The sequence below is a fragment of the Eubalaena glacialis genome, chromosome 9, assembly GCF_028564815.1.
Source record: "Eubalaena glacialis isolate mEubGla1 chromosome 9, mEubGla1.1.hap2.+ XY, whole genome shotgun sequence".
Classification (NCBI taxonomy): Eukaryota; Metazoa; Chordata; class Mammalia; order Artiodactyla; family Balaenidae; genus Eubalaena; species Eubalaena glacialis.
Genome location: NC_083724.1, coordinates 118,036,833 through 118,062,563, shown reverse-complemented (window position 1 = coordinate 118,062,563; position 25,731 = coordinate 118,036,833). Strand labels below are relative to the sequence as shown.

The 25,731-nt window shown below is 37.8% G+C and overlaps 1 protein-coding gene across 2 annotated transcripts in view; it reads right to left on the bottom strand.

Annotated features, from left to right (window-relative positions):
* The window catches only part of GLRA3 (glycine receptor alpha 3), a 191,011-nt gene that overhangs the window by 19,516 nt on the left and 145,764 nt on the right, over positions 1 to 25,731 (bottom strand). For both annotated transcript variants that reach the window (XM_061199482.1, XM_061199483.1), the window contains exons 6-7: positions 20,208 to 20,345; positions 17,919 to 18,133 (exon numbers count right to left, since the gene is read on the bottom strand). In XM_061199482.1, coding sequence (XP_061055465.1) covers positions 17,919 to 18,133; positions 20,208 to 20,345 — 353 coding nt within the window. The remainder of the gene's footprint in view (positions 1 to 17,918; positions 18,134 to 20,207; positions 20,346 to 25,731) is intronic.

Below are 25,731 nucleotides of genomic sequence, written 5' to 3'. Positions count from 1 at the left end.
TCTTTTTTTTCTAACATCTTTATTGGAGTATAATTGCTTTACATTGTTGTGTTAGTTGTTGCTATATAACAAAGTGAATCAGCTATACATGTACCTATATCCCCATATCCCCTCCCTCTTGCGTCTCCCTCCCACCCTCCCTATCCCACTCCTCTAGGTGGTCACAAAGCATGAGCTGATCTCCCTGTGCTATGCGGGTGCTTCCCACTAGCTATCTATTTTACATTTGGTAATGTATATACGTCCATGCCATTCTCTCACTTCGTTCCAGCTTACCCTTACCCCTCCCCATGTCAAGTCGATTCTCTACGTCTGCATCTTTATTCCTGTCCTGCCCCTAGGTTCTTCAGAACCACTTTTTTTTTTTCAGACTCCATATATATGTGTTAGCCTACAGTATTTGTTTTTCTCTTTCTGACTTACTTCACTCTGTATGACAGACTCTAGGTCCATCCACCTCACTACAAATAACTCAATTTCATTTCTTTTTATGACTGAGTAATATTCCATTGTATATATGGGCCACATCTTCTTTATCCATTCATCTGTCGATGGACACTTAAGTTGCTTCCATGTCCTGGCTATTGTAAATAGAGCTGCAATGAATATTGTGGTATATGACTCTTTTTCAAAGAAGTGGGATTTCTGGGTCATATGGTAGGTCTATTTTTACTTTTTTTAGGAACCTCCATACTGTTCCCCATAGTGGCTATATCAATTTACATTCCCACCAACAGGGCGAGAGGGTTCCCTTTTCTCCACACCCTCTCCAGCATTTATTGTTTGTGGATTTTTTAATGATGTCCATTCTCATCGGTGTGAGGTGTTACCTCATTGTAGTTTTGATTTGCATTTCTCTAATGACTAGTGATGTTGAGCATCCTTTCATGTGTTTATTGGCAATCTGTCTATCTTCTTTGGAGAAATGTCTATTTAGGTCTTCTGCCCAGTTTGGGATTGGGTTGTTTGTTTTTTTGATATTGAGCTGCATGAGCTGCTTGTATATTTTGCAGATTAATTCTTTGTCAGTTGCTTCATTTGCAAATATTTTCTCCTATTCTGAGGGTTCTCTTTTCATCTTGTTTATGGTTTCCTTTGCTGTGCAAAAGCTTTTAAGTTTCATTAGGTCCCATTTGTTTATTTTTGTGTTTATTTCCATTTCTCTAGGAGGTGGGTCAAAAAGGATCTTGCTGTGATTTATGTCATAGAGTGTTCTGCCTATATTTTGCTCTAAGAGTTTTATAGTGTCCGGCCTTACATTTAGGTCTTTGATCCATTTTGAGTTTACTTTTGTGTATGGTGTTGGCAGTGTTCTAATTTCATTCTTTTACATGTAGCTGTCCAATTTCCCCAGCACCACTTATTGAAGAGGCTGTCTTTTCTCCATTGTATACTCTTGCCTCCTTTATCAAAGATATGGTGACCACATGTGCGTGGGTTTATCTCTGGGCTTTCCATCCTGTTCCATTGATCTGTATTTCTGTTTTTGTGTCAGTACCATACTGTCTTGATTACTTTAGCTTTGTAATATAGTCTGAAGTCTGGGAGCCTGATTCCTCCAGCTCCGTTTTTCTTTCTCAAGATTGCTTTGCCTTTTCGGGATCTTTCGTATTTCCATACAAATTGTGAAATTTTTTGTTCTAGTTCTGTGAAAAATGCCATTGGTAGTTTGATAGGGATTGTATTGAATCTGTAGATTGCTAGGGTAGTATAGTCATTTTCACAATGTTGATTCTTCCAAGCCAAGAACATGGTATATCTCTCCATCTGTTTGTATCATCTTTAATTTCTTTAATCAGTGTCTTATAGTTTTCTGCATACAGGTCTTTTGTCTCCTTAGGTAGGTTTATTCCTAGGCATTTTATTCTTTTTGTTGCAATGGTAAATGGGAGTGTTTCCTTAATTTCTCTTTCAGATTTTTCATAGGAATGCAAGAGATTTCTGTGCATTAATTTTGTATCCTGCTACTTTACCAATTTCATTGATTAGCTCTAGTATTTTTCTGGTAGCATTTTTAGGATTCTCTATGTATAGTATCATTTCATCTGCACAGAGTGCCAGTTTTACTTCTTCTTTTCTGATTTGGATTCCTTTTATTTCTTTTTCTTCTCTGATGATGTGGCTAAAACTTCCAAAACTATGTTGAATAACAGTGGTGAGAGTGGGCAACTTTGTCTTGTTCCTGATTTTAGTGGAAATGGTTTCAGTTTTTCACCATTGAGAATGATGTTGGCTGTGGGTTTGTCATATATGGCCTCTATTATGTTGAGGTAAATTCCCTCTATGCCTACTTTCTGGAGAGTTTTTATCATAAATGGGTGTTGAATTTTGTTGAAAGCTTTTTCTGCATCTATTGAGATGATCATGTGGTTTTTCTCCTTCAATTTGTTAATATGGTGTATCATATTGATTGATTTGCATATATTGAAGAATCCTTGCATTCCTGGGATAAACCCCACTTCATCATGGTGTATCATCCTTTTAATGTGCTGCTGGATTCTGTTTGCTAGTATTTTGTTGAAGATTTTTGCATCTATGTTCATCAGTGATATTGGCCTGTAGTTTTCTTTTTTTGTAACATCTTTGTCTGGTTCTGGAATTAGGGTAATGGTGGCCTCATAGAATGAGTTTGGGAGTGTTCCTCCCTCTGCTATATTTTGGAAGAGTTTGAGAAGGATAGGTGTTTGCTCTTCTCTAAATGTTTGATGGAGTTAGCCTGTGAAGCCATCTGGTCCTGGGCTTTTGTTTGTAGGAAGATCTTTAATCACAGTCTCAATTTCAGTGCTTGTGATTGGTCTGTTTATATTTTCTATTTCTTCCCGGTTCAGTCTAGGAAGGTTGCGCTTTTCTAAGAAATTGTCCATTTCTTCCAGGTTGTCCATTTTATTGGCATATAGTTGCTTGTAGTAATCTCTCATGATCCTTTTTATTTCTGCAGTGTCAGTTGTTACTTCTTCTTTTTCATTTCTAATTCTGTTGATTTGAGTCTTCTCCCTTTTTTTCTTGATGAGTCTGGCTAAAGGTTTATCAATTTTGTTTATCTTCTCAAAGAACCAGCTTTTAGTTTTATTGATCTTTGCTATTGTTTTCTTCATTTCTTTTTCATTTATTTCTGATCTGATCTTTATGATTTCTTTCCTTCTGCTAACTTTGGGGTTTTTTTGTTCTTCTTTCTCTAATTGCTTTAGGTATAAGGTTAGGTTGTTTATTTGAGATTTTTCTTGTTACTTGAGGTAGGATTGTATTGCTATAAACTTCCCTCTTAGAACTGCTTTTGCTGCATCCCATAGGTTTTGGGCCATCGTGTTTTCACTGTCATTTGTTTCTAGGTATTTTTTTATTTCCTCTTTGATTTCTTCAGTGATCTCTTGGTTATTAAGTAGTGTTGTTTAGCCTCCATGTGTTTGTATTTTTTACAGTTTTTTCCTGTAATTGATATCTAGTCTCATAGTGTTGTGGTTGGAAAAGATACTTGATACGAGTTCAATTTTCTTAAATTTACCAAGGCTTGATTTGTGACCCGAGATATGGTCTATCCCAGAGAATGTTCCATGAGCACTTGAGAAGAAAGTGTATTCTGCTGTTTATGGATGGAATGTCCTATAAATATCAATTATCCATCTGGTTTAAAGTATCATTTAAAGCTTGTGTTTCCTTAATTATTTTCATTTTGGTTGATCTGTCCATTGGTGAAAGTAGGGTGTTAAAATCCCCTACTATGATTGTGTTACTGTCGATTTCTCCTTTTATGGCTGTTAGCATTTGCCTTATGTATTGAGGTGCTCCTATGTTGGGGGCATAAATATTTACAATTGTTATATCTTCTTCTTGGATTGATCCCTTGATCATTATGTAGTGTCCTTCCTTGTCTCTTGTCATAGTCTTTATTTTAAAGTCTATTTTGTCTGATATGAGAATTGCTACTCCAGCTTTATTTGATTTCCATTTGCATGGACTATCTTTTTCCATCCCCTCACTTTCAGTCTGTATGTGTCCCTGGGTCTGAAGTGGGTCTCTTGTAGACAGCATATATATGGGTCTTGTTTTTGTATCCATTCAGCAAGCCTGTGTCTTTTGGTTGGAGCATTTAATCCATCCACGTTTAAGGTAATTATCGGTATGTATGTTCCTATGACCATTTTCTTAATTGTTTTGGGTTTCTTTTGTAGGTCCTTTTCTTCTCTTGTGTTTCCCACTTAGAGAAGTTCCTTTAGCATTTGTTGTAGAGCTGGTTTGGTGGTGCTGAATTCTCTTAGCTTTTGCTTGTCTGTAAAGGTTTTAATTTCTCTGTCGAATCTGAATGAGATCCTTGCTGAGTAGAGTAATCTTGGTTGTAAGTTTTTCCGTTTCATCACTTTAAATATGTCCTGCCACTCCCTTCTGGCTTGCAGAGTTTCTGCTGAAAGATCAACTGTTAACCTTATGGGGATTATCTTGTATGTTATTTGTTGCTTTTCCCTTGCTGCTTTTAATATTTTTTTTGTACTTAATTTTGGATAGTTTGATTAATATGTGTCTTGGCGTGTTTCTCCTTGGATTTATGCTGTATGGGACTCTTTGTGCTTCCTGGACTTGATTGACTATTTCCTTTCCCATATTAGGGAAGTTTTCAACTATAATCTCTTCAAATATTTTCTCAGTCCCTTTCTGTTTCTCTTCTTCTTCTTGGACCCTTATAATTCGAATGTTGGTGCATTTAATGTTGTCCCAGAGGTCTCTGAGACTGTCCTCAATTCTTTTCATTCTTTTTTCTTTATTCTGCTCTGAACTAGTTAGTTCCACTATTTTATCTTCCAAGTCACTTATCCGTTCTTCTGCCTCAGTTATTCTGCTATTGATTCCTCTAGAGAATTTTTAATTTCGTTTATTGTGTTGTTCATCATTGTTTGTTTGCTCTTTAGTTCTTCTAGGTCCTTGTTACACATTTCTTGTATTTTCTCCATTCTATTTCTAAGATTTTGGATATCTTTACTATCATTACTCTAAATTCTTTTTCAGGTAGACTGCCTATTTCCTCTTCATTTGTTTGGTCTGGTGGGTTTTTACCTTGCTCCTTCCTGGTGGATGAGGCTGGATCTTGTCTTTCTCTTGGGCAGGATTGTGTCCGGTGGTGTGTTTGGGGTGTCTGTTAACTTAGTATGATTTTAGGCAGCCTCTCTGCTAATGGGTGGGGTTGTGTCCCTGTCTTGCTGGTTTTTTGGCATGGGGTGTCCAGCACTGGAGTTTGCTGGTTGTTGAGTGGAGCTGGGTCTTAGCGTTGAGACGGAGATCTCTGGGAGAGCTCTCGCTGATTCATAATACGTGGGGCCAGGAGGTCTCTGGTGGACCAATGTCCTGAACTCGGCTCTCCCACCTCAGAGGCTCAGGCCTGACACCCGGCCGGATCATCAAGACCTTGTCAGCCACATGGCTGGCATGCCTTCAGAGTTGGAGAAGCTGGCCTGCAGTGGCTGTCCTTCTGCGCTGCACATTAGAATCACCTGCTTCTTCCTTGTTTTGCCCCAAAGGCAGTGTTCCACAGAGAAAAAGATTAGCCTTGAAAATAGTCACAGCTTTGCGATGGCTTTTTTTTTCCCCTTTGTGCTTAGTCAGGTTTCACTTGCTCACAGGGGGCCACATGCAGAGGCCTTGCACCCGGCTCTTCTGACTGGAGTTACTAGTGCGGAATGGCTGCTGCCAACACCTCAGCTCAGGCGGGCCGTGTCAGTCCTCCTGCATCTTACGTGTGACTTTTACTGATCAGAATGACCTCTACTGAGCAAAGAGATGTATGCCTTCAATTTATTCTAGTGCTGTGCTGAGTGTCCAGCTGTTTGTAAAGTGTAGATTTAAATCTCATGAGTTCTGCAATTATGTCAGAAATTTCTGGCTGCCCTCAAATACATACAGTCCTGGAAGATATAATACAGCTTTCAAAGGCACAGTCTCAAGCTACACCCTTCCTGGAAGAATATAACTCACAGAGTGTGTGTGCATTTTTTAACAACCTGGATCTACAATAATATGACCAAAGAGATTAAATCAGATATTTAACTTCCAGATGAACCCGATGACTGTTTTCCATGACAACAGACCTACGCAAACGTCACCTGTGCAGCCAGCGTTCTGCTCCTTGTGATCCGTACCTGAGCGCTGAGCCTGAAAAGTCTATTTTCCTCATCCTCTCCTGACTCCCATCACCAACTTCAACTCTCTTTCTCCTCCATCCTCGCTGCCCCTCCACGGACAGCAAGCACAGGCCCTGGGAAGTTTGGAACTCTAGCGCTAGTAACTTCAAAATAAAGCAGCAGTTCCTACGCCAACACGTTCACGACGTATTCACAACACACGACTCACTCCCTCTGTGACTCAGAATATCACCTTCTTTCCACCCGCTGTCACCTCTGTCCTTTGGGGCAGTCTCACTCTAATCCAGCCCATCCCTCTGGACCACCTTGCTGAAGTCCCATCGTCCACCGTGCTGTTGGAACCCTGACTCTATTTTAAGCAACCATCTCTCCTCGGTGTGACTCCTTGGACATATGAGTATGAGAAAATGAAACCTGAATATTTGCTAATTAGATGCACCGGGCAGGAAGACTGTTGTCTTGGAAACCAATCCAAAGCCACATGTGGAAGACCACCTCCTTCTCAAAGCACGCTCTTCCCGTGGCTCCTTGACCCACATTCTCCGGGTTTCTTCCCTCCACCCCACCCCACTTGGCTCCGCGGGCCTTTCCTCCCCTTCCTGAGATCCTCAGAGACATGGCCTGTGCCCCTTCTATTCTCACACTGACACTTCTCACTTCTAGCCCTTATCTGTTTCCAGGGATTCAGTTCCTCCTCTGTGCTCAGGGCCTGCAAATCTCCATTTCCTGACTGAACCCCTCTCTAACCACGTTCTTACCTGACAGTACCTTTTGGATGGCGCACGCACCTCAGACTTAATCTGACTAAAAAAGAAGCTATGAATCTCTACCAGACTCAGCCAAATGAACAGCAAGCACACACAACGGCCCCAGACTCAGCCAAATGAACAGCAAGCACACACAACGGCCGCAGACTCAGCCAAATGAACAGCAAGCACACACAACGGCCCCAGACTCAGCCAAATGAACAGCAAGCACACACAACGGCCCCAGACTCAGCCAAATGAACAGCAAGCACACACAACGGCCTCTTCCTCCTGGTGAAAAGGCAGTATTCTGTTCGTGGTTGTTCACCTCCAAATCTAGGATTCTCTCATATCAAAGACCCAAGCCTGGGAATCCTACCTTTTTGCTATTTCTCAAATGTATCATTTTCTGTCCTCTCCTACTGCCATAGCATTGATCTCCACCACAATAATCTGTTTCGCAGTTTCTCCTAGTGCTGAAGTTACAGAGATGAGGAATACGGACAAGATACATCTTTAATGGAACCTACATTCAAGTGGGGGAAAACATACAGTAAAAAATAATCACATAAATAAAGATAATTTAAGAGAATTGCAAGAATGAAACTACAATAGGGTAATGGGAAGAGAAGGACAGTGCGAGGGGGGCTGCATTAGTTGGGGATGATCTGCAAAGGCCTCTCTGCGGATCTGACAGTTACCATCTCAGGCCACTTTCTTACTGGCTTACTGTGCTCTACTTTCCTTCCTTCAGTTCTTGGCACCTGAAAGCGATTGACAAGCTCCATCCTGACTCAGCAGCTTTGAACTCCTTGTTAACTTCTGTCTGGAACATTCCTTCCTTTGTGTAACTGCTGGTTAATCCTTCAGGTCATAGCTTAAAAACGACATTCTCAGGGAAACCTTCTCCAAATGCCCGGAACCGTACAGCCCTTCCTGCCTTCCTACCTCTGCTTCCCTCCTAGAACCCTTGTCTCAGGTCACTCATCACAGTTGTAACAATGTTTATCCGTGGGTAGTTCTTATAAGGTGACTGCTGGATAGCATCATTTAAATGTCCCCCCCTTCAGCTAATGACTCTGTTCCACAATCCCTAAGGCCTATTTTCCAAAAACTTTGGTTAGGAGGATGCAAAAATGAGTATGTCCTTGAGGATTTCAAGGTGAAAGATCTATATCGATATTTTAGCAAACTATGTATTGATAGCAAACAACAAATAATTCATCTTATTATTGACCTGGCCCCACTGTACCAACATTATCCATTTATGTATCTTTCTCCTTTTAGGCTAATATATCTTGTGAGCTAAGACAAGGGCCAGATCTTATTTGCCTTTGTATTTCTAGGACCCAACACAGTGCTCGTTATACTATGGACTCTCAGATAATGTTCAACTGATTGAACCATGTGAAGTGACCTTCCATCATTGGCCATTTATTATTACAGAAATAATTATAATAACTAACATGCCAAGAATGTTCTTAGTAGTGTCCATAAAACTACTGAGTGTTCTTAGTAGCAACACTTTTAATCCCCACAATCGTTGAGGAAACTATTCCCATTTCAAAGATGAGAAGACTGAGACATGTAAAATAACTTGTCACATAGCTACTGCTATAGACTGAATGTGTCCCTTCAAAGTCCCAGTGTTGAAATATAACCCCCAAAGTGATGGTATTAGGAGGTTGGAGCTTTGAGGAGTGATTAGGTCATGAGGGTGGAGCCCTCATGAATGGGATCAGGACCCTTATAAAAAGGACCTCAGAGAGCTCCCTTGCCCCTTCCACCATGAAAGAACACAGCTAGTAGATCACCAGCTGTGAACCAGGAAGCAGGCCGTCATCAGACACTGAATCTGCCAGTACCTTGATCTTGAACTTCCCAGCCTCCAGAACTGTGAGAAATAATTTTCTGTTGTCTATAAACCAGTCCATCTATGGTATTCTGTTATAGCAGCCTGAACAGACTAAGGCAGCTACCAAGTTGCAAAGCTAGGATTTGAAGACAGCTAATCTGGCTAAAGAACCGTAAACTCAACTACTATTGTATCAATGTATCACCTGGTTATTAGGCTGCTTCTATTGAAGCTACCACTGCAAGTTAACAGCTGTAAACACACTAAGTAGAAATAACTCTCTGTATCTTAATATTCCAGACTCTTCAACTTTTATCTGAGAGTTAAGAGTGAAGTCAGTACATAAAATACATACTGTAAGGTCCTGTATGTTTGCTGGTTCTGATCCTAAAATCTAGCAATCAGCTTCCTAAAAGACAATGTAGAAAAGGAGTTATGAGCACTGTAATTACCGCATAAAAACAAAATAGTTGTTCTGCAGAAGCAAAACTAGATCCGGGAAACATTTTATCCTCGGAAATACAATGAAAGTCTCCCCAGCAACATTCTCACATTAATTACAATGAAGTGTTTTTATGAGCCGGGAGACCATTGACTACTTGCCATGTGATAATCTGGGACCAGATTAGCTTGATAAATTACCATTTGAATGTGCAGAGCTGGTTTACTGCAAGGTTTTTATCTTTTTCATTCTAAAAAATAAGTTTTAGGGACTTCCCTGGTGGCGCAGCGGTTAGGAATCTGCCTGCCAATGCAGGGGACATGGGTTCCAGCCCTGGTCTGGAGATCCCACATGCCGCGGAGCAACTAAGCGCGTGCGCCACAACTACTGAGCCTGCGCTCTAGAGCCCACGAGCCACAACTACTGAGCCTGCGTGCCACAACTACTGAAGCCCGCTCGCCTAGAGCCCGTGCTCCGCAACAAGAGAAGCCACTGCAATGAGAAGTTCGCGCACCGCAACGAAGAGTAGCCCCCGCTCGCCGCAACTAGAGAAAGCCCGCGCGCAGCAATGAAGACCCAACGCAGCCAAAAATAAATAATTTTTTTTAAATTAAGTTTTATAATGTAGGGAAAGGAATATAAGCATCATAGGTTCTGTAGACTTCTTTCCAGAAGAAAGATTTTTTTCCAGAAAAATCTGCATTTATTCAACTTTGCAATGTAATCATTAGAAAACAGAGAAAGTCTGCTTCTGGTGTCCTGAATATGTGTATATTGGATTTTATCATGGTTAATTATCCTGGTTATAAAGATTGGAATCCAGTGCCCTTGGCCCTGGGACGCAGTTGTGTTCAGGGAACTTGCCTAAGCATGAATTTGTTTACAAGGAAGTGGGCATAAGGAGGATGCAAGCTGCGATTTGATAACAGTAACAAACAGTCCCCAGATCTCACTGGCTTGAAACAGCAAAGGTCACTCCATGTCCACTCGGAGTTGAATGGTGACTCAGGACAAGTGTTGTCATTGTCATCCTCACCATGACCTCAGCTGATGGGGTGGTCACCATCTGGAGCACTGGTGGTGACCACAGCAGAGGAAAACCAGGGCACAGATGGGTCTCACATTTGGTTATAAACACCCTGGGCTAGAAGTGGCACAGATCACTGTGCTCAAACTCATTAGCCAGAACTATTTACAGTCAGCCCGACAATAAGAGACCTGGGAGGTACAACCGCATCCTGTGCCTGGAAGGGAGAGAAAGCCAGAAGGAGGGACAGAGGGAGTGGGGGTGGGAAAGGATCTACTCTTTGTGCTTCTGGAACAAAAACAAGGATCCCTACAAGCCCAGGACTGATGACAAGTGTGGATTATGATCTGATCACTGTGACATCTTGAAGAGAGAACAAAAGCAGCTTTGTTAAAGGGCAAAACTCACTGCTTTATAGAAAGAAGCTGTTAATTAATGAGAGAGTGACAAAGAAAAAGAAACCTCTCCTGAACTTCAACTCCAAATTTGTTCAAACCATGTCAGGTCAGAGTTCAGTAAAATCAGTTGTAAACAGGACAGGTAATAGATTATTTAGATTATAAAGATAGGCAGGCTGCAAGACAAATTCGGGCATGGGAATGGGTTTGCTTGTATCGCACAGGATCTCAGAAATGAAAAAGACTGTGCTTCCAAGTATGGACCACACCTCACCAGTTACTACTCATTCCATCCCTTATTAGTTTCACCAGACCCGACTTTGTTCACTTATTTGTGCATACGCCCTCTGAAGTCATTTGATTTTGTGCTCTCTGATTCAGAGGAATAGATGGCTTGCATGTATCTCAGGCAATTCTTCATAAATCAATTTAATTTTATGCCAGTTTTAGGTAAGATAATTGACTAGCAACAATTTTAGATTATATTCCTTTAGAAGGTCATTGGGTGAACGATATTGTAAGTATGGCACCATATGCTATAGTTGAGAGGCTTGTCAAGATACATACCTTTATCTTACTCCACACAGAGATGGTCAAAAGGATTGCCTTAGGACAAATACTGCCCTAAACTACAGCTGGTAGATGACAATGCATTAATGGGTAAATATTTTATTAGATTATAACCCAGACTACTAAATTATAGTAAATTGCACTGACTAAATTATGACTTATAACCCAGACTACTATTAATCAAGAATTTTTAGAAATAGAAATGTATAATGCATTTATAAGCAGCACAGCTTTGAAGAAGAAATTGATTAAACCAGAACCTGGAGTCTGAATCTCCAAATCTCATGCAAACCAACATGTAGGCACTCTACGTGGTTAATATCCCAGGAGAGTGAATAGTTTGTCAATTCTTTTCTCAATCCAAAGTTGCTTTTTATTTGAGAAAGAGGTATAATAAAACATCACAGTGTATTGCTTTTGACTAGCTAAAACAGCCCTTTGAATTTGGTAATTTATTCTCCATTGGTGATAATCAATCCTGGTGAATTCTCCCAGTCCTCAAAATTGTCAAATAAACTGTGATGAGTAATTCTGGCTGTGGAATGGGCAAGCAGCTCAATGCCTTTTCTCTGAGTTATGCTGAAAAATTTCCTGCTTGTGTCATGGATTTTTTCCTAGGGGTTTTCAGGTCACATTGACTATTTACTTATCTTTGGATTTGTCAAATCCAAACTGTAGTACACTTAATCCTTCATTTCCTCCTAGTGTAAAAGCTGTATAAGAATTTTGCATTTTTTAATGCTTATAGGAAAAATTATATTAGTTTCAAAATTATTTTGAGCTTCATTTAAGACTTAAAGCCAGAGAGATAAAGGAATAAGAACAAAGGAAAAGAATAACCAATGTTTTAAAAACTGGTGCTAAAGTAAAAATGAAGCTGATATTGAAAAGGCAAACGAGGTGTCTGCAGGACTGTTTTCTTGGAACACTAGGTGGTGAATCACACAGTTTTGTGAGCTCTGCCATTTATCATCCTGGAGGGCAACTCACAACCGCAGAATCCTACTGATGTCATATTCATACTGATTATGATCCTCATAAACCTTAGTAAATGAATGATGCTTTGAACACAATATTTATTTGCCACATAAAGGTTTTTAAGAGATGAAATGTAACAGAGAATCATAATAGCAGAACTGCATTATTTCCAAAGTGATGAACTTGATCAATCCATCCAGTCATCAGGTAAGAAAAATGCAATTAAAAAGGCTAAGGTATTTTGAAAGGTCACCCCGTTGTCTCTGACTTTTGCTTCAATTATAGGAGCTTTACTGTTGTCTTTTCTATGGGACATGATTCTTGTGTTTTAACACTTAAATGAATCTGTAAAATCTAGATGTCACTGGAAACGCTTCTTAGGTGCACGCTGTTAGTTACCAGCATTTCTTAATACAGTATGTTATCTTTTTTTGACCTACTCAAGGAAAGTTGAATTATATTTGTGACTTCTCTCTTCCTTGTATTTTTGCACTGGAGGTTTTGTATTTCTATAAGATCATCTTTATTATACCCACATACCCTCCCATTCCCTTTTTTTCCAAGATCTGAGACTTTCATTTATAACTTCAAACAGGAATCAGGAAGACAGATAAAACCTGTAAGGTGTTTCCAACACTGACTTTGGGACCAAATTCTTTATTCCCTTGGCAAAGGGGGAGTTTTACATCCAATTTTATCTGTCAGGAGGTTCATGGTATGATTCTAGGATTTATATGAATATGGTAAAGGGCATTTAAGACATTAAATAGGTAAAATTGGCTCGAAGTTGCATATACACCTTTTGTTTTTAAACTTCATTTGATGTCAAAGCCACTGTACTATGTCATTTCAAAATTTTTTAAACTTTATCATTTGATCATATACTTTCTCCAAATTGTGCCATCACATTTAAGAATTTATGCAGTGGCTCTGTCTCTATGTCAGCTACAGAGGACATACTTGATAATTGTTAAATTCAGCTTAATGAGACCTAGTAAGCCTATTAATTGTAGGTACTAAGATCAAATGTAGAACCAGAGATGTCTATCAATTTCTATTCTTATTATAGGATCCACCTATGTTTAGGAATTATCTATTTACTGGAGACAGAAAAAAAACACTAATAAAATTGAATAATATTCATATGCATTATATCTTTTGATTTTAAAAGAAATTTTTTATGATTCTTACATAAATGATTTTTTCATTTTCTGTGCCTTTTTTCTTTTTCTCTCTTTTCCCTAAGTGAATATAATATGGAACAAAATTATTAACATATTCAATGAAAATTCTTTTAAATTAAATTACTACATCAAATATTGTATCATAAAGTTAAGTATATTATTAACTATTTTGTCTCATTAATGAATTAAAAATGAGCCCACTTGCATCATATTTGTACTGAACTTGATTGAAGTAATTTTAGTTAACTATACTTTGAATAGACATTAGAATCTTTTATTCAATCGGTGGGGATCAAAACATTATTGACAGTAATAGTTATCAATAGGAAAACCTGATTACTATGCAACCCCCTCGCCCCATTTAATTACCGCTGATATTTACAATTTACTCTCCTTTAAAACTGCAGGGTATTTTTTTTGAGAAGAATGAGAGCTAATTAGAAAAGAACACAGTAGTGAATACAAATACTTCATTTTCCTTCCCATCCCGTCTTTTCAGTGTAATGTCACATAGATCTTTGTGTGCCCACACAATCATGGCATCCAAATATAAATAAAGCAGTTACATTTATATGTTCTAACAACTGTAATCACTTCTGTAGTTGGTGTCTTTATGAAGAATAAAAACTTAATATCAATGCTTTGTGACCACCTAGAGGGGTGGGATAAGGAGGGTGGGAGGGAGACGCAAGAGGGAGGAGATATGGGGATATATGTATACGTATAGATGATTCACTTCGTTATACAGCAGAAACTAACACACCATTGTAAAGCAATTATATACCAATAAAGATGTTTAAAAAAAATAATGTGAAAGCTATTGTTATGTTTTCTAAGAACCAATGTTTTTATTATACTGTACGGTAGATACACGGCAATATTTAAATTCTTTTTCATTAATTTGGTGATTCTCAGGGTAATATATGACTCTACATAAGTAAAGAGTAATTCAATTGAGTTTTTACATTCTTTTTGAGAGAGATGAAAAAATGGCATATTCTTGCTTTTCAAGTGAACTATGGAGTAAAGTTTAAAAGCTCACACTGTCTTTAAATATCTGCATGACATTTACTCAATAGGCCCATATCATGTACTGATTTAGGCTCTGAGGATAAAAATATGTAAAAGATAGTTTGTCCTCTCAAAAAGCTACTCCTGGTGGGTTTCACAAACAAAATGAATGGGGAAAAATATTGCTGTATACCCAGATCTTCCCAGAGTTCCCTAAAGCAATTCTTTCTAGAATCATAGTTTACAAATTAAAATGACATCTTCTCCCTCCTATGATTTTCTCTATTCCTACCCATCCCTATACTTAATAAAAAATATAATTCCCTCAGTGCCAAGATCTTAACTATGTATTAGTGTAAATCAAATATATACTCAAAAATAGTTCAGTGACTAATACTATCCTCTCTTTGACCCCTGATTAAAATCTAATTCTCCCAAGGAGGATTGCTTTTCACATCTAAAAAAAAATCACAAAATGTTGGGAATCTCAACGAGTTTGGGAGAAAAGTTTTGGGGTGAGTGGGTCTAGCCTTTAACTGAGCTGTCTAACCTATTCTGTGTGTGGGGGAGAGATGGCCCTAGAAGAGGAAAGGAGAGAAGGGACTTTGAATATGCAGGTCCATTTCCAACTGGAGGAGGAGGGCCAACCACAAATACATCTTCTTTCCCCCTCTTTCTGGACTTTCTTTTACTCTTAGAAGAACCATCTCTGGTCTGCTTCCCTATGCATCTGTAGTTTACTCCTTGAAGTCTGAGGCTTGGGTGTCCTTTCTGACGATTGCATGTGACGGTCATAAACATCTCAAACTTAACATGTTCAACCATAGAACTCTTACCTCCCCCAGCCTTCCCCATGAGTAACTATTACCACTACGTGCCCAGTTACTCAGCCTAAGGCTACCCTTGACTCCCACCCTTCCCTTACTCCTCAAAGTCCAGTTCATAAGCAAACCCTGTCTATTTCATCTCTATTTGAGATTTTCTCAAAAAAAAAAATCTACCTCTTTCTAAATCCATCTGCTACTCTCCATCTCTGCGACTACCAATCTAGCCAGACCATCCTCTGCTCTGAGCTACAGTTTTCTTGGTAGTATCTCTGCTTCCATTTTTACTTCTTCCTATTAAGATTCTTCCAAACTCCATCCAAAGTAAACTTAATCCTTACCAACTTCTATAAAACCCTACATGATATGGCTCTACGATCACTGCCATTTTTTCTCACTCACTCTCCTCCAAATACACAATGTTAGGAAGTGTTCCTAAGTTTTGCAACTTTGAAAAAATGCTGGCCACAGGATGCATTGTCACCCTCTTCTGGCCACCTAATGCAGGCACTGCGGAAATGCCAGATTGCTCCAAGTTCCAAGAAATGAATCACAGGAGTCTTCTTGCTGTGGGCTATTACATGCCTGATTTATGACACCGCAGAAGCCAGTGCAACAGGAAATATCAGCGAGGAATCTCAGGTCTGTAGTTCACAAGGCGTTGGCTCAAGTACATTCTCTGAGATTTTCTACTTTGGGTCTTACTTGACCAATTTCCAAGCTCCTTCTTATCTACAGGAGATGCACTGGCAGAGAGCCTGGACAAAACACTAAGTGATTATCATATATTAGTGATTTATTGTTTCTTCCTCCTGTGTCTGATAATCCCCTATTGTTTTCCTGAATTTAATTTTGTTTTCCTCCTTCCTGGATTTTTGTCAGTACGAGAATGGTGGATGTTTCCGTGGCAAGATTTTCAGGCATCTGAGGGTTCTTTTGTGAGGTTGAGAATAGCAGATCTTAAGGTGCGTGGTTTCAGACTCCTATTCCTAAATACAAGTGTAAGCCCTCGCCCCTCGCCTTTCCAAATCGCAGAATCAAGATTGCATTTTTCAAGAGAATTCTACTCTTTTGAATGATCTCATCCAATAGGATAATTCTTGTTTATTCTGGGACTTCAGCATCTGCCATCCTGAATTCTAATGTACATAACTTCTGTATATAACCCATTCCTTAACTATCACAAAGCCTAAGATGATATAATCACCAACTCTTAAGATATCTGTTTGCTAATCAATTCTTTAAATCTGTTATCATATTTCCAGTGTCTCTATGATCTGAGAGATGGAGAGGTTTTGTATATATCTATGTGTGTATTTGAGCTAATGATTGAAAATTTATTCCTTCCCTGAGATCACGGTGAAATTAATGCCTTTAAAAAAAACTTCTTGAGAAAAACTATGAAGTCATCTCAGACCTTTCTTTCCTTAAAAAAAAAAAAACAAACCTCCTGTCTCTGTTCCATTTTTTTAATTTATTGCTTTCTTTATTTCTGCTTCCTCCACCCAAACCTTCATGCTCTCCCAATTCTGCCTTCATCTCTGTATCCAGATGCCTTTTTGCTCTGCCTCACAGAAGCTGTAGTTTCCTTAAATGAATCACTAAGTGCCTCACTATCTGGATAACAACTTACGGAATGAATGAGCTTTCATTTCTGTTTAGCTCATGGAGAAAAAAATCGATGAGTAAACTGGCAATTTCATTTATAAATTGACTATGGAACTTCAACTATTACTCAGAGCCCTTGAGACATTTATCCGTATATAAAAAAGCACTCAATCTTATAAACAGATTTACAATTTTCATTTGGATGATATTTTATAAAACACTAGTTGATATAGATCATTTTGAAAATACAATTATGTGTTAATAAAAGTAAACCTTATTTTGAAAGACAACCATTAAATCTTAGCAAGGCACAGTGAGCATTGTTAAATATCAAGTTCTTCCGATAGTAAGTAACATTTTTAATGATAAAATATCCTGCCATCAACTTTTATTTATTTAGACATTTTAATTGAATAAATTGAGTCAGAGAATGCAATTCATAGTAAGGGGTAAGGAAGCCATGACAGCAGATTTATAATTTACTTGGCATGGCAGGGAGATAGCATCAAATGCACCAGGAAAGTGAATATGATTTTATTACATTAACATACATCATTGTAATGAAAAGAATAGTGAAGCTCGTTGGAGGTCAGATAGGATTACTTAATTTAGACAGTAGAAATTTCTTTCCTAGAAATTTTTTCACTTAGAAAAAGAAAATAATTTTCTATTCCTATGTTGCTAAATGCATAAAAAGGTATTCCTATGTTTTATTTCAGCACATCTTTAAAACACACAAAGCATATTTTATAATAAAGTGTTGACTGTCTCATGTAATTTATTGAATATTGTACTGACCGTGGAAAACAGAATGGCTGTCTGGGTACAGAAGGGTTGTGAGTGTATCATTGTTTACCCTCCTGATCACGTGGCTGACGGGAGCTGTAGCTGCCACTGCCCAGCATCATGAGAGCAGATACCACACATCACTGGCCCAGCAAAAGATCAAAATTCAAAACTCGAAGTGCAGTTTCTACTGAATGCCTATCACTTTCACACCATATAAAAGTCAAAAAAATCGTTAAGTTGAACCATGGTAAATCAGGGACCAACTGTAAATACTACTGAAAAAGATCTGGCCAAAATGGATAATGATATATATACATATTAGTGCAAATATGCGTGTGTGCCCATTTAGCGCACTTACCTTTGGTAAAGAAGCTCGTGATCCTGAACTCTGTGTAGTCATAGTCAGCACAGTGGTTATTCCCAAGGCTACCCTGGCTGGAGCAGCATCCATATTGATCCAGAATGAAACCCAGGAGAGAATAACAATCAGGAGACTGGGAATGTACATCTGGATCAGATAGTAGCCCATTTGTCGTTCAAGATGGAATCGCACTTCTATACATGTAAACTTTCCTAATTGGTTGTGAAATAAATGCAGTAATTGGTAAAAACAGGTCTTTGTTATTGCATCAAATGTCACAATTTTGTTTTCATCATAATTTTGCCCTACACCTTTCTGTATAATTATACAATTATAATGAAATTATATAACTATTATTTCTGTATAATTATAAAGTTATAATGAAATGGGATCCCAAATCATATATGCAAAATGTTTTCTGAAAAATAGTTTTCTTTTTTTTCTGTTAGCACCTAGAAGCAATGTAATAGAACAGTGTACTATTTCAGGAAATAATATATAATCTTATTACTTCACATTTGATTAGCACTTCATACTTGCAAAGTACTAAAATGTCTATTATTTCACTTGATTCGTGTCTGCTTTTATACCTTCTTTTAAACACTGTACCTTGAGGTTCTAGCCAGGGTAATTAGGCAAACAATTAAATAAAAGGCATTTAGACTGAAAAGAAAGCAGTAAAACTATCTCTATAAGTAGAAGCCATTACCTTGTATTTAGAAAATCCTAAAGAATTCACTAAAAATCTACTTGAGCTGAAGAGTTCAGCAAGGTTACAGGATACACTATCAGTATACAAAAAGCAACTGTGTTTCTGTACACTAGCAATGGACAATCCAAAAATTAAATTGAGAAAACAATTCCATTTACAAGAACCAAATAAAATAAAATATTTAGAAATAAATTTAACAAAAAAGTGTAAAACTTCTACACTAAAAATTACAAAACACAGTTGAACAAAATTAAAGAAGATCAAAATAAACAGAAAGTCATTTTGTAGTCATTAATCAGAAGAGTTAATATGGTTAAGATTGCAATACTTCCCATATTGATCTACAAATTTATTGCAATTTCTATCAAAATCCAACTGGCTTTTATGCAGAAATTGACAGGCTGATCTTAAAATTAGTATGAAAATGCAAGGGACCTGCAATAGCCAAAATAGCCTTGAGGGAAAAAAAGAACAAATTTGGTGAACTCACACCTCCCAATTTCAAGACTTGCTACAAATCTACAATAATCACAAAGTATGGTACTGTCATAAGTAAAGATATAGAGATTAATGGAATAGAATTGAAAGTCAAGAACTGATCATTTATGGTCAATTGACTTTAGACAAAGGACTAAGACTGTTCAACAGGGAAAGCATGGTCTCTTTAACAAATGGTACAGGGAGAATTTTGCTTTTGGAACTTACTGGAATTTTTTTTCCCAATATGTACAATCCCCAGTTGGTTGAATCTTTGAATGTGAGCCCATGGATATGGACGGCTAACTATATAGTGAAAGGTCAGGTCACAATTCTGGAAATGTTGAGCCCAAGAAAAATCATAGTTACTATAAGGTAATAATAAGAGCAGCCACAGATGCTAGTGGGAGGCCACGCACTCACCACTTTGGAGTGATGCCTCAACTGTGGGCAGTTTAAGGGAACTTGTAGATTAGGCAATTAGAAGAGATATTACGGAAATAGCCAGTTCCAGTTGTGAGAGAAGTGAACAAATAACATGAATGTACAAGTCTTGCAGTCCTTGATGTTGATGACTGTATCTGATATTTATTCTCAAAGGTAAAAGGCTACTGTGTCAATGTGAGTAGTAGATGCTTAGTAACAATATGTTGAAATGCATGACATTGTGGCTAAACTAAAAATTTAGGCAAGTGAAGCCTTAAAAAAAAAGCGACCTCTTTCATTTTGTTAGCAAACACAATGTTTACAGCTACAGGCCAGTTAAAAAGTACATTTTATCACTCACATAGAAATTAAAGGAACTTTTTTGGAAACATCATTACTATGTAACTATAGGCATTTCACAACAAAAGAAATTAGTTAAATATAATTGAACACCAAGCATTTCTTTTGTTCCATACAAACCAATTATACAACAAGATGTGATGAGTCAAAGCTTCCGTAAGTTTCAAAGACATCCATTCTCTGCTCTATGACCATAAAAAAAAATTCAGCTATAAATTGTTAAAATAATTAACCTAGCACTATAATTAAGAAACATCTGAATATCATAAAACCACAAGTCATAAGTGTATTGAAGAACACTCAACTCCTACCTGTGTTGTAATGTTTAGTGCAGTATCGTAAATCTTTCTCTTCTTTCAACAGAAACTGGGGCAAAGTGAGTCCTTCTGCCACTTGTACAGGTGCCTCATCTTGCCATTCAAAAATGAGATCATTCATTGTGTACCCAACTAGGCAAAACATAATAAAAATATTTATAGCGAAAAGGGCATTCAAAGGAGTGAAATTTAAAATAATCACTTGTAGAGTTCCCATAGGATGGGAAGACCAAACAGTGTCACCTTAACTCTATTGATTGAGCTATGCATGGCACAATTCCAGTCTACTGAAGTCTCTTCATACAGAATATTTATCAAATAATGTAAGAAAATGTAGTAGGCTAATAATAAGTATGGCATGGCATGTAGGAACCTTAAAGAATAGGCATATACATTCTTTCCTTGGGATGGGCAGCTACTGCATTAACTCAGCAATTCATTTTGGTTCCACTGCATTAGATCTCTCCTCACCTTTTCTCAAATTATTCAGGACCCTTTCAACAAAAACTGAAATCGTCACGGGTTAGGAAATGACCTAAACTATAACATCCATGGAGGGAACGAACCAGAGCTGATACCTTTCTTGGTTTAATCATTAACTATTTCAGTTTATGGCATCTGTTTCTGCATCCCGAGTCCCAAAATGGACAAAAGGATATTTTAGATAGAAATGTCTGCTATTCAGGGAAAATCGGTATACAAAGAAAATCCACATGTTTGTGGAGGGATAAACTCTTGCACATAGCATGAGTGAATTCAGACTAGAATTCACGAATATATTTTGTAATAAGCCAGCGTCTTTTAGCAAATTAAAATGTCATCTGTCTATAGGAGTGGTATCTAAGGAAAGCAGAATTTGATCTTTTTCCTCCCTCTGAGTGAGAGGCTGTTGAAAGGTGCACTTGAAGGCCGTTGCAGAGAAGGAGTCAAAGGGAACGTCACCTGCGGGGAGGATTGCAGGTGGTCAGAGTTCACAGCTGCCCTGGAGGTAGGAAGAGAGGAAACACAGTCTGGCCTCTGAACTAAGGCAAGGGGCCAGATAAAGGAAGCAGAAGCTCTAGGTGCATGAAGCAAGTGGCAAACAAGGGACAGTGTCCCAAACAAATTCTCTGGTAGCTAATGTTGTCGACAAGGGGCTGTGTGCATGAGTAGAAACAGCTGACGCGGGGCAGGTTAGGCTGAGCAGGGTGAGGTGTCTGGAAGGGAACTGATCACCCTTCTTCCTTCCACAAATACCTGGAAGACATTCCCGAAAGAGCTGAATCTGATCCAGCTGTGGTGATAGTGACTGGAGCCAGATGCCCAGCCCACCCTCCTGACCTGTGGGCACACCTCACGACATCCACTCCACTGGCTACGGCGAAGGTGGCTTTAGCAGCAGCATTATCCGTGTGATGGCTCATTACGGAGCAAGCGCTATTTGGTAGAGGTTGTAAAGTCCTCCAGACTGAAGGGGACATGCCTGAATTCTGGTTCCGGGACAGATAAGAAGACCTGCAGGACTGTCCTCTAGACCATTGGACTTAGCACAGCAAGGACTTATGTTTGACTTGCTTACACTGGAATACATTTCATTGAACCCTGCAATTAATGATTTGGTGGCTAATAATAGAAGGCTTTCACTTTTATTTGCAAGTCTTTTGATATATCCATTGTCTATACCATTTTACCTAAAGAGAATATAGATGCACATTTCTCAAGGATCAAAAGTAAAATAGGCACTGATTCTTATTTACTTCCAGGTAAGACAGGTACCCTATTCTTCCATATGTGCAATCCCTGAAGACAAAAATATGTGAGATATTTCCCAATTTAGACAGATAAATGGAGAAATGAACTGAAACCCTGTTTTGTTTTTATGTTCTAAGTTTTTCTTAGGGTTTTCTGTGAAAAGGAAGTAGCTCTCTGAAATTCCCTCAAAGCCAAGGCTTAGTTAGTCTCTGATGCAATTTATAGACAGCATACTCAGCTTGCTCTTGTGTCAGATAATCATGCACACTAAGTGATTTAGGCATGGGCATATCCTAATCAAGCTATGCTATTTCCTTAAGGTCCATAAAATATTTAAGTTTGAAACCAGAAGGAAAATAGCGAGATGACAATTTTAGGCGGTAATGCTTTTATTCTAAGTAACTAAGTGGTTGTTCAAGGAAATTAACTAAATGGTAATTTTGCCTCAATAAGCCTTCAAACATAACTTTAAAAAGAAATCAGTACTTTTCTACACAGTTCACAGTGTTTTAGCATCCTTATGCTTTTGGTTGGCAGAACTTTATACAATTCTGATAATTGCCAAGGTGAAGAGACTGGCTAATGAGATTGAGGCTGTGAGCTGAATTGCCTTGTACCGTAATGAGTTCCACAACAAGGAATACTTCACTGAGGGAACAAAGGCATTAACCCTACCTTCAGCCAACAGTCTCATAGGGTAGCTGCAGGGAAACATGTAAACAAATGACTCAATGCAAGCAAACACTTGTTTCTTCAACAAGTATTTATTCAGCACAGACCATATGTAAGGCATCCTACTGGGTTTCAGGGGATGTGAGGTGCTATTACCAGGTAGAAAATAAGTGGCACGGGGGAGGTTCAAAGTGCTATGTGCATTCAGAAGAGGGATCTATAATAGCCATTTAAGCCTCATTTGAGTTGGACCTTGAAGAAAGGCAAGACCAGCATATAAAGAACGTGAGAGACAGTGAGGCACTCAGGCAAAGGAAATAGTATAATTGGTTGAAAGAAACCACAAACTCCCAAGGTTTATAATAGGAATAGCAATAATTTTATTTATCTAGAGCCAGTTTGCATGAAGAAGCATATGGAATGAAAATATGAATTAATGTAAGATTATATAAAATTTACACTCCAGGTTGCAAAGTTTGATTTTTTTAAAATTCCCTGTGGGCAATGATAAACAATTGAAATCTTTTGAGCAGGGGAGTGACATGACAAAAATTGTGCTTTAGAAACATTACTCTAGTAGAATCTTCTCATGGGATTCACAAAATCCAAACTGCTTTCATATTCATAAGACATTATCTGCCTTTTTCATTGTGTTGACATTGGTCCAGATGGTGAAAACACAGTAAGTAAAACTTCTAGTGCTTTAGAATAAAAGCGGTAGCTCCAAACTGTGCTAGTGGTTATTGTATTCTTTACTGCCATATCTTGCAGCATAAACAATGCCATTTTATTTAAGAATGTCCTCAATCCTTGATGAAACAATAACAATTATAATCTTAGTAAATTTTGACCCTTATATAAATGTCCTTTTAATATTCTGTGTATCAAAATGGGAAGTACGGATAAAGCACTTCAGCTGCACGTTGTAACACGATGGTTCTTTTAAGGAAAAGCACTGGTGTGATTGATTTGCAAGTAAGCCAGCTGGTTTTGCTCAAAACACCATTTTTACTTGAAAAAAAAATGACTGGCAAACTACGGTTATTACGATTAGGTATATGGCCAATCATTTTCTTGAAAATAAAAGAAGTGAGTGAACCTATCGTGTTGAGGGAAACAACGGACAGTATTTGTCGTCAATGGTAGATTTTGAGTTTTCTATTTAACATTAAATTTTGGAAAAATTATTTTCCCAATACTTAAAGATTTTTTGATGAGCTCAATGGTGATATTAACAGATGTGACTTTTCAATATTGTATAATGTCATGTGTCAATGTTTGGAATATCTGAATAACTCATTAAGCTAATGTTTTCCAAATGATCAAAGCATGATGTTAAAAATCATGCATAGACAAAAGATCCATTTAATGTTCAAGACACAAATAGATTTTAATTTACAAGAGCATGAAGAGTTCATTGCAAAATATACAGCAAAGTGATTCAGTTATATTTTCATATTTTTTTTCAGATTATTTTGCTGCACTTCACTATACACCTGAAACTACCACCATATTGTAAATCAATTATACTTCAACAACAAAAAAAGAAGAGTTCATTGTTATGGTTTCCAATTTCACATTCCAACCAAGATTTAAGAAACTACCACCTTCAGAAACTAAGGGTTTTTCCCCCTATATTACAGAATTTCCTTCTTTTTAAAGGCTGAATAGTACTCCACTGTATGTATATATTACATTTTTTGTCCATTCATCTGTCAATGGACGTATAGCTTGTTCCCACATCTTGGCTACTGTGAACAGTGCTACAATGAACATAGTAGTGCTAGTATTTCTTCAAGATCCTCATTTCAATTCTTGTGATAAATACCCAGAAGTGGGATTACTGGATCACACGGTAGTCTTATTTTTAGTTTTTGCGGCACCATGGATGAAGCTCAAGGATATTGTGCCGAGTGAAATAAGCCAGTCACAGAAAGACACATACGGCATGACTTCACCTGTATGAGGCATCTTAAATTATCAGATTCATAGAATTAAAGAATGGAATGGTGACTGTCAGGGGCTGAGGGATGGGGGAATGAGAATAACTAATCAACAAGCATAAAGTTTTAGTCAAACAAGATGAATAAGCTCTAGAGATCAGCTGTATCGCATCATACCTACAGTCAACACTAATGTATTGTACGCCTAAAAATCTGTTAAGAAGGTAGATCTCATGCTAAGTGTTTTGAACACAATAAAATAAATTAAATTTTAAAAGGTTTATTTGCATTCTTGAGAAGGTAAAGAAAAAATTTTCATTCTTCCTCAATGGTTCTTCAGGAATATAAGGTAGAGGTAATACTTCAGTAGATCATTTTGTCAAAATTGGAAATTAATTAAATATATTGTTAAGGGAAAATAAGAAGTTAAAGAACTTTTCAAAGTTTCAAGTCTAAGTCACTGACAAGTAGCTATGCCACAGTCTTTGCTTACATGTCATGTCAGTAGAGTAGCCTTCTCTGACCATCTTATAAAATATTTTTCTTCCAATAAGTCTACATTAGCCTTTCCTGTTTATTTTTTTCCTTTGAACTACTCTTTACCTGACATGGTATATAGTCATCAAGTTTTTATTTTGTTTATTTTTTATCTAGCCTCCTGGAATTTAAACTTTATAAAAGCAGAGATTATTCTATTTTAGTCACTAGCATATTTTTCCAGTACCTAAAATAGTATGTAACATGTACGAGGAGGTTGACTGTTTGAATTAGAAATAGATAAAGGGAAAGGAGGAAGATGTGCTTGTGTGTTTGTATCTGATGGGTTTACCTGGGGGTACACTGAATTTAAGATGCTAGCAGGAGATGCAGGTGTTGCTAACAAGTTTGAACATTGATTTATATGTCGAAAATTGTTGAAATCACGGACCTATACATTGAAAGTGAGATCAGGATTGTAGTTATAAGTTTGAGAGTCACCTACCTAAGAATGAGATTAAAATTGTAGACTATCTGAGATTATCAAGGGAGATAATATATAAAGGAAAAAAAAGCTATAGGAAGGATCAGAGAATTTTCACCTTGGAAAGAGAAAGGTGAAGACAGAAAAGTAACAAACAAAATAGGAAGTTCAAGAAGGCACATTTCAGCTAAATAAGTGTGAGAATGTTCTA